Raw genomic sequence first — 17,500 nt, 5'->3', positions numbered from 1 at the left:
CGGGGCTAGCGCAAGCAGAAAAAGAAAATTTTCACAAGCAAGGCGATGTGGATAGGGTTCAGTGGACCAAAGAGGGGATGACCTCCCCAAGTAGAAGACCCGCTGGCAGAGTACGTGCAGCAGCAGCAGCGAGTGGCTCAGAGACCCGACACAGCCGCTGAAGATTCGGGTGATGCAGCAAGGACTAACGCAGAGGGAGTTCCAAGGCCAGCCAATGCTGGACAACAAATTTCATGAAGAGAAAAGGCTTCTCACTTCGCAGGCGGACAGGCATGTGCCAGAAGTTGCAGGCGGAGTTATAGGAAAAACTGGACGCATTTCAGTGGTATGTCTTGAATTTGCGCCGCAAGAATAACTACGTGCTCGGGCAAATCGGCAACACAGATCAAACGCCACCATACTTCGACTTTCCCGCCACCACCACGATGGAGACGAAGGGCGCCAAGCAAGTTCGTGTGCTGTCCTCTGGCCACAAAAGAAAACGAGTGACAGCAATGCTTTGCTGCACTGCGGACGGGCACGAAATACCCCCGTACTTTGTATTTAAATGCAAGACGCTCCCAAAAGGAACCGCGTTCCCCAGTGGCATGATTGTGCGCGCAAGCGAGAAGGGGTGGATGACGACGAACTTGGTGGTCGATTGGATCGACCACGTGTGGCGGAAGCGACCCGGTGCAAGCTTGGGCCTGCGCGCGATGCTTGTTCTGGGTGCATTCAGGTGTCACCTCCACGAGCACCTAGCATAACTGGCCACTCCTTGGAACCCAGCCCCCCCCCCGGCAAAAAAGGAGCAACCCGAGCGGGCGCTTACCGGAGTTGTTGAGCGACACTGAGCCCAGCTTGGCCAGGGCAGTGAGGTTGTTGAGCACGTTCTGCTCCATGGCCGACACGCCCAGCGACGGGTCCATCAGCAGGTCGGCCATCGTGACGGGCACGTCGGCGCTCGTCTCGCTGTCGTCGGGGCCCTCAGCCATGTTGGCCAGGCGCGCCAGGTTGTACTGGGCCGCCGCGCTCGTCAGCAGGCCCACATCCAGGGGCGCCGAGAGGGCCGCGAACGGGTCCCCACCGCCCGCCGCCGCATCGTCCAGCGAGGACGCGTGCAGGGGCGGGGGCGACAGGCTGGCAGCCCCCAGGGACGAGGCGGGAGTGGCGCTGTGCAGGGGGGACATGCCCGCCCCTCCCACGCCGCCCATCGAGGCACCGATGATGCCCCCCGCACCCCCGTTGCCGAGGGAGGAAGCGGCCGAGTGCAGCGGGGACACGGTGCCCCCGGCCAGCGAGGAGGCGGCCGAGTGGATGGGCGAGGCGTTGCCCCCGAGTGCCCCCCCGGGGGAGGCGGAAGACGGGGTGGGCGAGGAGGCCGATGGGGGAGCCTGCGGAGAAGGCTCGGGCGCGGCCCCCCGGGGTTTCCGCAGCTGGCCACACAGTGGCACCAGCGCGCTCTCGAACTGGTCGAGGTCGAACACAAAGCTCATCTCCCCCGGCGTCTCCAGCTGGGGAATGCCCGCGACCAGGCTCTTCAGCCGGGTGCTCACCAGCTGCACAAGGGGAAAGGGCGGCACACTGCTGTAGCAGCAGGGCACCTGTGCAGAGGGTGGCCAGGGAAAAGGGCCTTGCCTGCTTGAGGGACAGCAGCTCCACGGCATTGGCGTGCACCAGCAGGCGGTCCCCAAAGCGGCAGGCCGCTTCGATGTGCTCAGAAGTCTTCTCGGCCTCGTGCAGCGAGTCCATTATGTGCAGCTCCTCTTCCGAGTGCAGCGTCTCCAGCTCCTCGAGCAATTCCTGTTGGCGCTTTTCCAGCAGGGACTTGTACTTCTCAAACGTCTCCTGCGGGATGGAGTGGCAGAGGGCACAGTCTGAGCTCACTTACTAGACAATGTTACGCCTGTTATGCATAGACACATCTTGACAGCACCCTGAACAACCGTACCGTGTTTCACATTCTAACAGTCTTCACCAAACGCAGGCTTGCAACAACATGAATAGAATGCGCTAGTAACAGACACTCCGTCATACCCGCACATAGGAGGTATTCATTGGCGCGGAATGCATGCAGGCAACCATGTGTGTGTGCGGCCATATCTGTGGCCATGCGTCTGTTGCTAAGGCAACGTTGTGCACACGGCCCCCAGATCAGGCGCCCCTCTTCTCCTCCATGCCTTCATGGCAGCCAGGCAGGCCACGGGCCGCAACGTGAGCATGTGTTTGCATGCAAGGCGTGTGCGAGTAATTCGATAGTCAGCTGTACAGCGATAGCGTTGGTTACGCGAAAAGTTATCGTTCCACTCATGAGTGTGACAACCTTATCTGCGATTCAACCCCAGCCTCTGCGCACACCTATGAGCGAGTGCGAGTTGGTCGTGGCGCAAAGGTTTCAACTTGAGCGCAGTGGTCCGTTTGACAGCAGGAACTGCATCATTTCTAAACTGCTTCCCACTGAATGCAAAGTAATACTTCGACGCCAAGTACTGTTGAGTGCAGCACAGTACGATGTACCCATCACCAGACGTGTATGAAGTCGCCGCAGCAGATCAGCTGATTGCCAGCCACCGCGCTCTGATGTCTGAAGCGAGTTGTTTTGCTGAGGGTGAAACATTTCGCGCACGAGAAAGCCAGCACTAAATCGGCGTGCGCGTGAAACATTTCTCTAAAGAAATTATTCGGTTTTGTACTCAACCACAAAAACAAAAACAGCGCACAAGGCGGGACAAGGAAGAACAACAGGACGAAGCGCTGACTAACAACCAAATGCTTTGTTTCCGCGAATGGTTTCATAAAGGCATGAAGAAAGGGGGGAGGTGGGAACACAAACAATCAAGAGCTTGCAAACTTTACAAGGCGAGGGGATCGGACAGATATTGTTAAGGTGACGTGAAGGAAGACGTGAAGCCAAGAGGTACAAGAGGTATCCACACAGTGTATTTACAATCCTAAGAGCACCGCGCAGGCAAGGCACAAGATCCTCTTCCACTTCTACGTCTAGCTCATCTTTAGAGTCCGAGCGTGCTACAGTCATGTCTCGTTAATATGGATGCCTCCGTTTCCCCCAAAAATCGTCCATAATGTGAATCATCCACACTAGCGAATCAAGGTCAAAAAGATTAAGGAGGAATCGTTCCAGAAAATACCACAGTTTGTTCAGCCAAAAAACGAGATGCGGGTTTGCACTAATGTCTTCGATCCCACTGTAGTGTCCGCTACTTGAAGTGCGTGTTCTGCGTGTCCCTCCTGTTAGAGGTATGCGATAGCCTTCTCCAAGCCACGGCGAGCTTCACGTCGGGTGACGGTCGGTCTCTCTTCTTCATCGGCTGCTTCTGTCGGCGAAAAGCTCTCCTCGAGTTGCTGGGACTGTTGAGAGGATCCGCCAACAAGCTCCAGAATCTGCTCGCCTCTCCCAGGCTATTTCCAAGAAGGCCAAAGCTTCTTCATCTTGCACCCAGCTGTTGAAGTGCTTCACGAAGCGCCGCGAGTGGAAGGTCATCCATCGGATCGTCCCCTTCCACAGCAGTTCACAATTGTTTGAGGCGTCACTGCGTCCCATGCCCTCTTCAGCTTTTGAAGGCACCGCCTTAAGTCAACAGTTCGCGGTTCGTTGTGTTCCGCACAGGCGATGCAGTGCCGTACAAGTTCACTTCTGTAGTGTGCTTTAACCGCGCGAATGATCCCTGCGTCCAAAGGCTGTATTTTGGCAGTCATAGACACATCTGGACAGCACCCTGAACAACCGTACCGTGTTTCACATTCTAACAGTCTTCACCAAATGCAGGCTTGCAACAACATGAATAGAATGCGCTAGTAACAGACACAATTGGCCTTCTTGTCTAGTCATGTTCGCTGGAAAGAACTTCAGGGTGAGGTTTTCAAAGTTCGCACAAACAGAGTGGCATGATGCGTTATCAACTATCAAAACAGCCCTTCTCTTCTCAGTCTTCACTTGCCAGGAAGCTTTCGAATATTTTTCCTGTCATCCATGCTTTCTTTTTGCCATTGTAGGAGCAATATATGTTTGAGTCAAATGTCTTTCCAAAACACCGTGGACGCTCCCCTCCGCCTTCGCCACAACTATCGGCTTCCACTTGAGAGTGCCGCTCGCGTTGCACAAAAATCCCACCATGATTCTCTCTTTGCTGCGCTTGCTTCCAGCCACAGGTTCAGAGGACAGGGTTGAAGATGGGGTAATTTGTAGAAAAAGCCAGTCTCATTGAAGTAGTAGATATCATCTGGGGAATACTCAGAAAGAAATTCCGCGAGATGTTCCCGAGCGCTTGCAACGGCAGCTGTATCCACGCTTCCGCTCTCTCCATGAATGCGGTGGCTTGAAATTCTATGTCTTGTCTTAAACCTGCTGAGCCAGCCCCTTGATTAGTTCAGGTCTGGAGTGCCAGCATAAAGACGTAAAGGTTGCAGTGCTTGAAAAAATCAATTGAAAACTCACTTCACCCTTGTCTTGAAGCATCTCATCGCTGACGGCAGCGCCTCTGCAACGCATTTCCATGAAGCACATGTTCGGGGCCCCCTCCAGTTCAAACTTCGGAGGTCGCTGCCGGCAGGAATTCGAGCTTGCTGTTGGCACGCTCATCCATTTCTCCGATTCCTTCAAAATTGCGTGCACCGTTGTCTTCGCCAGGTCAAGGCCAAGGCTTTTTTTACTCCAGTCTTTAACGCACTGAAGAGATGCTGAAGGCGTCTCGCTTTTGTATATGCATATCTCTTTTTTCAGCTGAGCGGAAAGCTCAGTCCGTTTCAGTTGACCCCAGCCATTGCATCCGCCCAAATGACCACAATAGCGTGTGGTGGTGGGGGGAGGGGGTAGCGTGGCGTCCGTGTCGGCATTCCCTTTGGCGTTTCTGAAAGAGATCACCGGGGCAGAAAACAATCACAATCGACGTGATACCCGCTGGATCCTGTAAGCGAAGACGCGCAGCAGCATCACGTGAGAGACTGCGAGCGCGCGAAGGGGCGCAAAAGCTGCATTCTGCCACGGAAAAGAACAGTAGTCGTAAGTCACTTAAAAGTGGAAGCAATGAACCCATATTTCTCCACATCAGTCATTTGTTTATTTTGTTCTTGGTGGACCCGTGTCCATAATAACGAGGCAAAAATGCCTGCATTTATCTGTTTCGTCCCCAAAATAGCTGTTCATAGTCCGGACAGCAGGTTTCTGTATTAACAGCGCAGAATTGCATGGCGAGAGACCGGTCGCCAAAAATTTCGTCCATATTGCGGGGTGTCCACATTAACGAGACATGACTGTACCGTCACCTTCTTTCGGCTAGTACCTGGCACATGTTCCAAAGTGGTACATAGGCTATGCACGAACTCTTCCTCTGCTTAGCCTCTTCAGCTAAGACACCGTAGCATAACCCCCGCGGCGGAAAGTGCCGTCTCGGTGCTAATTATAGCAACGCCGGGCGTGGACCGTGGCCCGGTTTCAGCCGGGCTACGTGAACGTCCGTTGTCAAACGGTGGGAAGTTGACGATGGCATGGCGATTATTCGTACGTGACATCGGTCACTTGTTGGATGATACAGTAAGGACCAGAATAGGGAAAGAGGATTTTTTCAGAAAGTCCCACGCGGCACGACGGCGACCACACCAGGACAAGTGATCCTGGCGGAAAGTAAAGGTTGCGGTGTCGGGAGTCGTAACGCGCCTTTTGGGAGACTTGTGATGAGAGGAAGTGCGAGCGGGCAACTTGGCGAGCGTAGTCGGCACGAGCGATGGCGGCTTCGGCATACTCAGTTGCGGGCTGAGAAGGCCAAGCGAAAGGGTGTCAAGCGGCAAAGCTAGCTCGCGGCCATAGAGCAAGCAGAATGGGGACGAGCCTGCAGCGTCGTGACGGGACGCATTGTAAGCGAATTTGACGCAAGGCAACGCCCTGTCCTAGTCGCGATGGTCGGTGGAGACGTACACAGACAAGATGTCCAGTTGAGCATCTCCGTGAGGCCGTTGGTCTGCAGGTGGTAAGCAGAAGTGACCTTGTGTTGTGTTGCGCACGCACGAAGAAGGTCCTCAACAACTCGGGACAAGAAATAGCGGCCTTGATCAGTAAGAAGCTGGCGAGGTGCTCCACGATGAAGAATGACATCGCGTAGAAGGAAGTCGGCAACGTCGGATGCGCAGCTGGTGGGAAGAGCCCGGGTAACGGCGTAGCGCGTCGCGTAATAGGTGGCGACTGCTATCCACTTGTTGCCCGAGGTAGACGCCGGACAGGGGCCAAGGAGAACTACACCGACACGATAAGAGGGCTCAGTGGGGATGTCTAATGGTTGTAGGAGACCAAGCAGTGACATGGTGGGCTTCTTGCAGCGTCGGCATAGGTCACACGTGGCCACATAACGTCGGACAGAACGGCAAAGGCCGGGCCAAAAAAATTGACGACGCACACCGTCGTAAGTGCGGGAAACACCCAGGAGTCACCTGGACGGAGATTCTGGCCGTAAAGGATGTCATCCTGCAGTCGAAACAGATGCGTGCTGGGTGCAGGGGAGCCGATGGTGGGACTGTCGATGATGGATTTCAGAGAGGAATCGCGACGCTGCTCATCACCGATGTGGAGCAATCCCGAAATGGACAGAGGCTTGGGAGGGCCAATAGACAGTCAGCAGAATGTAGACGACGGAGAAAGAATAGTCTTGAAGGCCCAGCGACCCAAGCGTCCGGTGGGACCTTTCAATGAAGAGAGCCAACACAATGCATGACGACAGTGAAGGGCCGTCCGTACAGGTAGGGGCGAAACTTTCCAAATGCCCACACAAGTGCAAGGCATTCCCGCTCAGTAGTTGCGTTCAACAGGGGAGAGGAGGCGACTGGCGTACGCGATAATGCGGTCATGGCCACCCTGGCGTTGAGCCAGTACGGCGCCGATCCCATGACCGCCAGCATCGGTTTGCAATTCGGTAGGAGTGGCCACGTTGAAGTGGGCTAAAATTGGGAAGGAGGGATATTAGGGTGTGAAAGGCCTCATCTTGGTCGATACCCCAGTAGAACTTGACGTCTTTCTTGAGAAGGTCAGTGAGAGGACGGGCGATATCAGCGAAACTTTTGATGAAACGTCGAAAATAGGAACAAGGTCCGACAAAGCTACACACGGCGTCTGAAGAACACGCAACCAGGAAGTTCTTCACAACGTTGACTTTGTCTGGGTCAGGCTGAACTCCTTCAGCGCTGACGAGATAGCCGAGTATCGTAATGCGGCAGCGAGCAAATCGACATTTAAAAGAGTAGTTGTAGGCCAGCACATCGGAAAAGGGAAAGGATGTCCGAAAGGTGAGATAGGCGAGTTTCGAATGACGGTGAAAACAAAATCACGTCATCCAAGTAACACAAGCATGTCGACCATTTGAATCCGCAAAATAGAGAATCCATCATTCTTTTGAAGGCCGCTGGCGCATTGCACAACCTAAACGGCATCACCTTGAATTGGTAAAGAGCACTGAGTGTGACAAAGGCAGTCTTTTCCCGGTCCATCTCGTCGGCGTTCAATGGAGGAAAAGTACTTAGCCCCGTAAGGGCAGTCGTCTATTCTTGGCAGTGGGTATACGTCCTTCTTGGTTACTTTATTGAGGTGGCGGTAATCAATGCAGAAGCGCCAGGTGCCGCCTTTCTTTTTTACCAGAACCACTGGGGACGCCCACGGACTGCAGGAAGGCTCGATGATGCCTTTATCGAGCTTCTTTACTCCTTTTTGGATTACTTCGCGTTCCGTATGGGACACTCAATAAGGTCGCCTGTAGATTGGCCTGGCATCACCTGTGTCAATCCGGTGCTTCACTGCATGTGTTTGACCCAAGGGGCAGTTCTGGAAGTCAAAAATGCCCCAATACGATAGGAGAAGCTCGCATGGTTCTTGGGCTTGAGGTCCTGAAAGTTCGGAGCTGATCATTGCGCCAGATTTCTCGGCTAAGTTCGGGTGGATACGAGATCACGAGAGGAAGCCGGTAGAGGTGTGTCGACGGGTAGTGCAGAAATTTCAATGTCGGGCAGCGGAGAAACTGAGGCGAGTGAAATTCCTTGGGGTAGTGCTTGGCAATGCAATCCAAAATAAAAAATTGGAAGGCTGGTCTGGCTGTTTTTGATGGTTAGGAGAACGTTGGTGGCAGGGGACACGAGGTACGCACCGTCAGGGAGGACAAGGGAACATCGGTGACGGCTTCGGGGCGCAGAAGGATGCGCTCAGCTGAACATCACGACGGGGAAACTGAGGCGTCTGGAGCATTGGGCGAGAGCGGTACATCGAGGCGTAGTAAACCCGTCGCGCAATCTATTAGTGCAGAATGTTCCGACGAAAAGACAAGGCCCAGGATCAAATCATGCGTGCACGTCCTAAAACAGAGAACGAGACTGCCGTTGTGTGACCCGCGATGGTTACACGGGCCGTGCACATTCCGGTAACTGGCAGCGCCAGCGACACGAACATGCGACATGGTTGGCGTCAGCACTTTATGCAGGCGACGATGAAGGGGAGCACTGATTATCGAGATGTGTGTCTATGCGAGCAGGGGTCGTCAAAAGGGGATTTTCGGGCTGGGGTCGGAATGTAGCGTCACCTCTGGGCACTGACTGCATCCACCAGTTTTCCGGTGATCGAGCCGACGGTGAAAGGTGTCGGCACTGCGGCGAACGTGACTGGTGGCGCGGGAGCGGGAGCCAGCGGCATTAGCGACGGATTCTGGCAACGTGTGAGGGGTAAAAATGGCTGGGCACGTCAGTCGAGTAACGGTCTGCAGAAAAGTTGTTCCTGGAAACTCGAAGCCCATGGTTCTGACAGTACCGAGCGACATGGCCAACACGGCGACAGGTGAAACAGATGGGCCTATCGTCGGCGGGATTTTGGTAGCGTGGAGGGCCGAACACATGGCGAGGTCCAGATGGGGCATAACTGTGGCGGGGGGCACTGAGAATACTTGCTGGAGACCCATGTTGCTAATTCCGTCTCGAACGACGGCTTGAACCAGCGATATGGCTGGGACAGGGCTGTCGACCACATGGGGCAGTGGCTTCCATCCCGCACCTCCACCCAATGTTACGTGGTGGCAGGACAAAAGATGTGAACCATGAGATGGGCGGATGATGTATCTTCAGTATTTACATGACAACTTGCGCTGGCTGCGCGCCTTCCCGGCTTCTTCTTCCTCGTCGTCTTATTTCTTTTTATAGTAGGGCCAATGACGGTGTGCTCTACACACGTGTCATCGTGCCCATAAATGCAGTGCACCTCGCAAATTTTGCGAGTACGTTGGTCCCTGTATCTTTTGAAGATTTGACACTTCTTGAACAGAGGTTTGCATCCACATTTTTTACAGTGAGCCGAAAGATGACTGTTAGGGACGTCCTTTTAGTGTGTTCGCATAAGCGATCCTTAACTCTTTCGCTACCGCAGAAAATTGACCAATTTTGGGGGGTCCAAGAAAACATTTTTTTTTCTGCTAAAAAATTATTTAGGCACTAATTGCAGGAGCACAAAATGCAGATTATTTAACGGCCTTTCCAATAACACCAGTTTTTTAAAGGTTTTCATATATCATAGTTGTGAAAAAAAAATATCAAAATCAAAAGTTTTGTCAAGTTGTCGAAAAAAATGATAAAAAAGGAGTTGTGTATATCAAACCACCGGTAGTAGAAAAAAATTAGAATATACATTTTGCAGGGAAACATTTCAAAAACACACCCTAAAAAAAATGTCGACTTGCGCGGAACAGTTTTTCAGATATAAAAAAGAAATGTTAGCACGCACGGTGCTCGTGTCATGCGGTGAAGCCCAACCTCTAATTCAAACTGTGCAATTTTGGGTGGTTCCTTGGAATAAATCTGGCGGTTTGACGTTATCAGAGGCACCAATTTGCCCCCACATAACGTAAAAACATCTTGTCAATGGCTGACTTTGCATTTACAGCGAGCACAATATTTGGGACAAGCACGCGATGCAGAAAAAAACATGAATGAAGTTGAAAACGGAACGCCGTGGCTGATGTTTGTTGTCGTTCACGGTCAGTTATCTCTCAAAACATAAAGCTGAGCTTTATTATCATCTTCTTACTCGCAATTGTAGCCTTGCTCGCAAAAATGAGGTACGATGAGCTAGAATCGTCCCCTGCGATCTTTGGCCGAGTAGCAGTCGCGCGCTAAAAAAGATCAGCACAACGAGCCTCCTCTATTGCAGCGCCACCTAACATTTTTCAAATGAAACAGTACAAAAACTTATCAGAGACTCCGTCCGTCCGAATAGACAGTTCAACTACAGTGGCTAGAGTTCAACTAAGCAGCAACATTAGACACCCGGATATACCCTCGCATGAAAACGAAACTGGAAGGCGAACAGCTGGCAGTGTAAGGCCGGTTTGAAGCGCTGTCCTCGGCGGAACAGATATCTGGCGACTGGGTGTGACCTTTTGACTTGCATCTGAAGTTCTTATCGCAGAAATCGGGTTAGGGTGGGGGGAAATGAGGAGCGGCGTGCTTTGTTCGAGGATCAGTCGCGGACGCTTCAGGCGCCATGGCAGTTAGCCTTGAAGTTGGGTAACTGCGTAGTTGCGCTAAATATGAATTTCGCGATGCAGAAACGAAACCGAAACTGTTGTAAACTGTTTGGGAATGGTCCTGGGGTAAGCAGAACTACCAGAGTACTTAGGACAACTTGCGCAAAGGCAATAAAACTGCCTAAAATCATAAAGTAGCTTTGCAACCAGGCACTGCTTGACATTTTCAGCCGATTTCTGGGATTATTACTGTCAGAGCGTGAACCTGACGATTGAAAATCGTTTGCTAGTTCCCCATTCACGCCCTGATAGCAAAAAACAAGCGCTGGTGCAGAGTAATTACGAGTTGCACGCATTCTTCGTTGGTAGCCTTGAGGCGCGATTGACCACGCCCCTTTTCCACAACCAGGCGATTCAAAAGCGTGTCAAAAATCACGCTTTCGTTGCAAAAATGAAAACAAAACTGATTTTGAAAGGCCATTTTCTCATCTAACTCCGAACAGCTTTACTTGTTCGAGAAACGCCTGGAACGCTATGAAAAGGCGCTCCCGAAAGTATCGATCAAATTGATCGATTTTGATAGGCGTGGTAGCGAAAGAGTTAAAGGGGTCCTGAAATACCTTCCGCCGATGCATGGATGTACATGTAACCAAATAAGACAATGTATTAGCAATGTCCTCCCGCAAGAATTTTGTTAAAGCGATTTGTATTAGCTGAGAAATCGTAAATCAAAAACCGCGCATTATCGTCGCGCCGCGTTTCCTCCTCTTTTCAACTGTTGACGGCGCGCGAGCGCTCCCTCCCATGATGCTGTGCTAGTCAGCGGTGACGTACTTCCGCATTACGCTCCTCCGACTGCCGTCTGCTACGGGCAAGTTTTGTTGACACCATGAATTCCGCACTCCGCTCAAGGATGGATAAGCGAACGAAAAATCTGGCCGCATGCGTGCGGTGGCCTGGCCTTGCCCTTTCGCGGTGTGCGTTGCTGCAGTGCAGCACGTGACTTTTAATCGGCGGCGAACTCGCAGCTGCTGGGGAGGATCTTGCGCTCGGTCCCTTTCATGCACCGCGCACTGTTTATCCAAAAAGCGCCGTATCAGATGTGGCCCCGCTGGTGCCGGGTCTTATTTTCCGGCGGTGGTAATTCCTGCCGGCGCCATGTGAAAAGGACATTTTAAACCGATGCAGAACCCGTGCACAAAACGCTTCAATCATGTGACCAGTTCAGCTAGGGGCGACGCGTGGTGGAGAGCGGCAACGTTGGCAAAACATGCTCCGGCGCGGCTCTGAGCTTTCTAGCGCTGGAGCGAGCGCCTTTCTTTGACGATCTCAAACATCGGTTGCCTTGGCAACAAGGCACAAACCGCCCCAGAAGTCAGTTACGGTTGCGTGATCCCGGTTCAGCTCGGGGCCCCACCTCGCGATATGTGGGCACTGCAGGCGTACCACTCACTCTCATTAGGAAGTGTGAGATGCGTTTGGCATTACAGGATGCGATGGTGTGTGTGTTGTGGACGCCTTTGTTTCGCGATGAAATGCGACGTTGTGCTTCTGCGGGTGGATAGTGCTTCCCATGGTCTGGATTATCTTTCTCGAGCGACGTACGACTCAACCTCGCATGGGGCATGTGCAGTGTGCGTGGCTAAAAGCCATCTCGGCTTGCGCGCCAGAGTTGAGTGACTTGCTGTTCGTCCCCGCAAACCGCGCGCGAGGTGAGTGCCGAATTTACGACGGGCAGGAGGAGGCAACCCATCGTCTGTCAATCGCGGTTCAGACTTGCAACGCATGTTGTGACGTTGTGTTCATTCGAAACGCATCTCTGGATTGTTTTGAAGTGGAAAAAAATGTATCCGTCAAACTAGGGCGTTCGGCTCAGGGCGTTCTCTGCGATTGCACGAAAGAAGTGCCCCGGGGCTTCAACGCTTTCTTTATATACGTACTCCGGTAAGAGAATATCCATGTCGTGTTATGGCCGTGTTGCATTCAATACAAATGGTTAAGCCTTTGTTTTACACTTGTTTCGTTTGTCGTAAAATGCCCAAGCACCCCGGCACTCCGCTGGCAGATCAGCCGGCGAGTCGACGCTGAGCAGACGACTCATCTCTTTGCCGGAAGTGCGTGAAAAAGCCGCCCAATAGCAGGATGTCTAGCTCATGACGAACATCTGGGAATCGATGATGTAGACATGTGAAGATGGCGGCGTCCAAAAACACGAAGGAAAGGGTGAGAAAAAAGCGACAAACTTTGCAACGAAAGTGTGAGCTTTCCACTGTGCGTAAAAGATTAATACTTGGCCCAGATGACCTTGACGACCCAATCTAACGATTGCGCTACTTCATTTAGTGTGCTCAAAATGCCTTTCAGGGCCCCTTTAATACATCGCCGTTTGTCCTACATACCACCGTTTGCAGGAAAAAGTAAAAAATGCGGAAGTGTCAAATCTTCGAAGGATACAGGGACCAACGTGCTCTCGAAACTTGCGAGGCACGCCGCAGTTACGAATGCGGTGACACGTGTGTGAGCGCCCCGTCATTGGCCCTACTATCAAAAGAAATAAGATAGCTGCCCGATCGTTTTGCCTTGTCAAGTCTGCAAGCTTTCGTTTGTTTGTGTTCCCCCCTTCTGTCTTCATGAAACCGCCATTTGGTTGTTGGTCAGCACTCTGCGCTGTCTTTGCTATTCTTGAACATGCACCAACAACCAGCCCACATTTTCACCCCGGGACGACCCACCTGGATGGCGGTCTTGGCAGTGTCGCGCTGCTGCTGGAGGTCGGTGAGGCCGTTCTGCAGCTGCTCCAGGGACTCCTCAAAGGTCTCCGCGCGGCCCCGGCTCTCAGCCAGCAGCGCCTGCAGCTCCTCCTTCTGCTTGCTGCCGGCCTCCGAGGCCCGCTCGCACTCGTGCTCGGGGGCCTTGTGCTCGCCCAGCGTGCACTCGTTGCAGATGGCCACCTGTGCCGGGGGCTCGGGTCACTACGGCAGCACCACAAGGCCCCCAGGAAGGCCCTCCAACAGAATACACCCGCTTCATTTCCAATTCCCCGTCAGCTAGCCATACAAGTCTCCTCGCCACAATTTGTCTGGCTTGCTTTCGCTTCAACGAGATTTTCAATGAGTTGGGCTGGGTTTGAACAATCACTTTACAACAAAATAAGCATAGCGCCAGCTATCTGTAACTTTTTATACATTCAGGATGCCTAGATACCTGGAAGAGGCAGATTTTATTTGTTGTATGCAGCTGGGGAAGCCAAAAATGATTGTGCTTCATAAGATTGCTTATCCAGCTCCTGCTGGAAATAAAGTTATAGCGGGAAAAATTGAAGCAGCTTGCGATTTCAAGTGCCTCGATCGTCATAATTCTGGGCGTTACGGGCTTATTGCAGCAGCACAATAAAATCGGAGCTGTTGACCAAGGTATGCGGCATACCATTGAGAAATTAGTGCGCCGAAATTCACTAACGTGGTGTTGACGGATCGTTTGTATAGGACCGAGTTGGATTTTGCGGAGACTTCGTGCCCGTTCCGCATGGCAATGCTGCTGGCCGCTTTAAATTAAGGCGATTTCGGTTTCTGAGCCCGACTGTAGTGCACACAAATATTAAGGCTGCCTTTTAGCAAAAGACAGTGCGCGTTAGAATCGGGAAAATACGGTAGCTCCTTTTTCGGGAACCCTGCCACTCCCCTTACCTCAATTATTTGGACGGGGTTCATATAAACGCGGGAGTGGTTGAGGAAGCTGAACCCGCCAGTCGAGGAGCGCCGGGCGAACTCAAGCCTGGTCCCGCTTGCATGAACACACGTTCTTATTGGCAGCCTTATTCATAGTCTAGTCTTATTCACGGACTTCAATAAGACCGCGAATAAGATCGCCCGGCCGCGTAAACGCAGTCATAAACAGAGATTGTCTGCTTGAAGCGTGGGCCCGAGAAACCCACTGGGCTGACGCAAAAAGCAGCGACGTTGTCTCACGTTGTCGCAACACGAGTCGTGCTTTTGATCTCACCGTGAATTAGAAAGTTGCGAATTGGCTTCAGGTTCATCGTCGTAGACTCGGATGCAACGAGCACTCCAGCGGCTCACGCCGCCTGCAACGGCAACACGATCGCAACAACCCGCTGCCTAGCCGGCAGCACGCTTAGCGAGGGCTGCAACTGTAAACAATCGCGCTGTAGAATATTATGCATGCCGCTTTTACGTGCCGCCTCCGGATCCCAATTGCTCAAGCAGAATGCGCAATCAAAGCACAAACCCAAACAATCACGCTTCGTACCCGCCACTTTCGAAGAGAAGGATGGAAAGACGCGAAGTCAGCGCAGCTTCTCGTTGAAAACACCATTTTATTTGACGCTCACGAACAGAAGTACTACAGGCTGCTAGCGTTTTGCTGTTGTGTGTAATTTTGCTGTCACATTGCAGTTCTATTGCGAACGCCTATTTGTTGTTCCCGAGTTAATGGGCGTGATTTTATAGAACAATAAATTTGTTCCGTCCTTTCCATGCCGCCTTTTCGTAGCAACTGCAGCGACAGCCGACAGCAGACGATCGCACATTCACACTGCGCGCTTGGCCCCCCAATGTTTGCTTGGGACTAATATCGGGTCGCAGATTATCATTCCTGTCCATCTTTGTTTGACGTGAGCGAGAAAAAAAACCGCGCCACCCGGGAAAAACGAGCACACGCCCATAGCGCACAGCGAAAGTTGAAAACGGCGGTCGGCTGCAGCTAGAGCTCTTCGATGTGCTGCAGCCATCGGCGCCACATCAAAGTATGTATGCTTTGCAGCTTCCGGCGCCGGCGTTGTCTGTCCCTTTCCACCCTCTCTCCCGACCGCGTTTCCAACGGCGTCGATCTCCTCTGAACAGGCATTTATTTGTTCCAAGCACACAGTCGAACGGCCGCCGCTCAGTATCGTTCGCCACTTGTACGGCTACTGCACTCGTTTTTCACGGTATGGAGGTTGACCTTTATGATGAAATCACCGACCACGTCAGCATAAGACTGTAAATAAGACTGCTCGGAGCAGGCTTATTCACAGTCTTATTGCGTTCTTATTTAGTCTTATTCGCTGTCTTATAAGTTTCCAGAAAGCGTCTTACAGCCTAGGGAACATAAGACCCTGAATAAGACTGTCTTATTTGGCTTCGAGCAAGCGGGCCCTGGTTTCTAACCCCCACACGTCTGGGGTGATTGGAAACTGACCTCAAGGACCTTGTGAACGAATGCTCGCAAAGCCGTATTTCCGCGTAGCGACGTTCCCCCTGCTTCGCGCACGGAAGCAGCTGAATAGGGGCATCATGGGCGACACTGCAGAATCGCATCGTCCTCCGATATCACTCTCAGCAACCAGCAACTCTCAACGCTGGCCGTCGACCTTCGGGTGGCCTCTCTCAGGTATTGTCCATATGGCGTGCGAAGAAATTAGGCGCAACTATGGGTGCGTTCCAATTTACCGTTTAGACAGCTTCGTTGCCGTCTTCGCGGACAGTACGCCATGTTAAGCCCCGTTCCAATTCGAACGAAGCAGTCAACGAAGACTGCTTCGAGGAGACAGCATCGAAGTCAGCAACGATGCAGGCTACCTTCCTGTCTAAACTGAAAAGCGACGCCAGCGCTACCTTTTTGCGATTTTATGTTGAACGAAAAGCACTTGTTCCTTTATTTAAATATTTAGTAAAATTTACTAGTCATGAAGGTGACTTTGCCTAGTTTTTAAATTACGTAACGTTTATAATAACAACGGTAAGATTAGTTACGAAACTTGCGGCTTGCTCATCTCAACATGTCTGCAACGACGCTGTCGTCTGCTGGTCGTCTGCGCTGGTGTTGCGTTTGCGACCGAGGCGCCGTTCCAATTTCATTCCTTTAGACGTCTAGTTAGACTGCTTCGTAGACTGTCTACCAAGCTGTCTGCGAATTGGAACGCAGCACATGATGCAGTTCCTGTACTTTGTTGACACGATGCGTGCAGTACAAAAGGACATGGCACTCCCGTCGGCCCTTTCCCCCCAGATCGGCGATAGACCGCGCCGTGACGAACTGCACGCGTACTCTGCACCTTCGAGCAGTACTGCGGCGCGCCAACAGCCGGTGATCCTTCGAATGGCCTCATAGGGAGCGCAACTCCCCCAACAACAACGCACCCGCGCCTTGCGTGCACTAATGCGGTAATAACCCCTGGCAATACACCGGTATGATGGTTTCACAAGGGACCTGCAGTGCCGCTCGGACGTAGACAACCTTTCCCCGGCAGGGAACAATTCTATCATGAAGACGCGATTCTTGGCCTCCCCAGACAAACTATGAAAGGTGAAAAGCATCCTCGTGGCTGCACTATTCACCTGTCGAATGCCGCCGCGTAAGCTAAACCGGCATGGAAGCTCGCACAAGCTGCAGCCCGCTGCGTGGTTATTCTTCTGCTTTTGACCTTCGAAGAAGCACGTTCCGCTGTAGGGTGGACAAATTGGCCAGCTTATAGAAAGAGAAACAGTAGCGACTTGTGGGTTTTTGTGCTCGAGCCTTGGCATCAAAAACAGCCAAATCCTAGCGATGCAACGTTTTACAGAAAGAACGCCATTCCTGCTGTTCCTTCATAAACCTAACGAGTCACCGTTACAGTTCCACTGACCCTTAAAGGAGCACTGACACGAAAATTTTGTTACACTTTTATTGCTTTCATCGATGCCTAATGGTCTGGCGAACCTGAAACAGCACTTCAAATACTTCAGTGCGCGATAGTTAATTACATTGAACGGCCAGAAAATCGTTTGTTTCAAATTCCCACACTTTCATCCCGAACGGCGCATAAGACAGAATCCCGGCCTGACCTCACCGCTTTGTGCGGACGTCACCGGCGCCCGCTTGAAAGGGTGTTGCGCCCGCTCGTTGCTCGTAGGGCTGCGCGCGTGAAGTGACATCGCGAGTTTTTGATGAGCACTGCCGGGTCACTTCTTTTGGCTTCACAGGGTGATGCCACGCTGATGTCCATTTGCTGAGTGCCGCTCCGCGCGCTGCTTTATTGGCGC

General features: G+C 52.3%; 1 protein-coding gene across 2 annotated transcripts in view; it reads right to left on the bottom strand.

The window, feature by feature from the left end:
- The window catches only part of Mei-p26 (E3 ubiquitin-protein ligase meiotic P26), an 89,522-nt gene that overhangs the window by 58,101 nt on the left and 13,921 nt on the right, over positions 1-17,500 (bottom strand). For both annotated transcript variants that reach the window (XM_077702076.1, XM_077702077.1), the window contains 3 exons: positions 13,211-13,429; positions 1,618-1,827; positions 812-1,538 (listed from right to left, as the gene is read on the bottom strand). In XM_077702076.1, the coding sequence (XP_077558202.1) occupies positions 812-1,538; positions 1,618-1,827; positions 13,211-13,429 (1,156 nt within the window). The remainder of the gene's footprint in view (positions 1-811; positions 1,539-1,617; positions 1,828-13,210; positions 13,430-17,500) is intronic.

This window comes from Haemaphysalis longicornis, unplaced genomic scaffold (assembly GCF_048455015.1).
Source record: "Haemaphysalis longicornis isolate Haplotype H1 unplaced genomic scaffold, Haemaphysalis longicornis Haplotype H1 scaffold_3, whole genome shotgun sequence".
In the NCBI taxonomy this organism is placed as follows: Eukaryota; Metazoa; Arthropoda; class Arachnida; order Ixodida; family Ixodidae; genus Haemaphysalis; species Haemaphysalis longicornis.
This window is presented reverse-complemented; position numbering and strand designations above follow the sequence as displayed.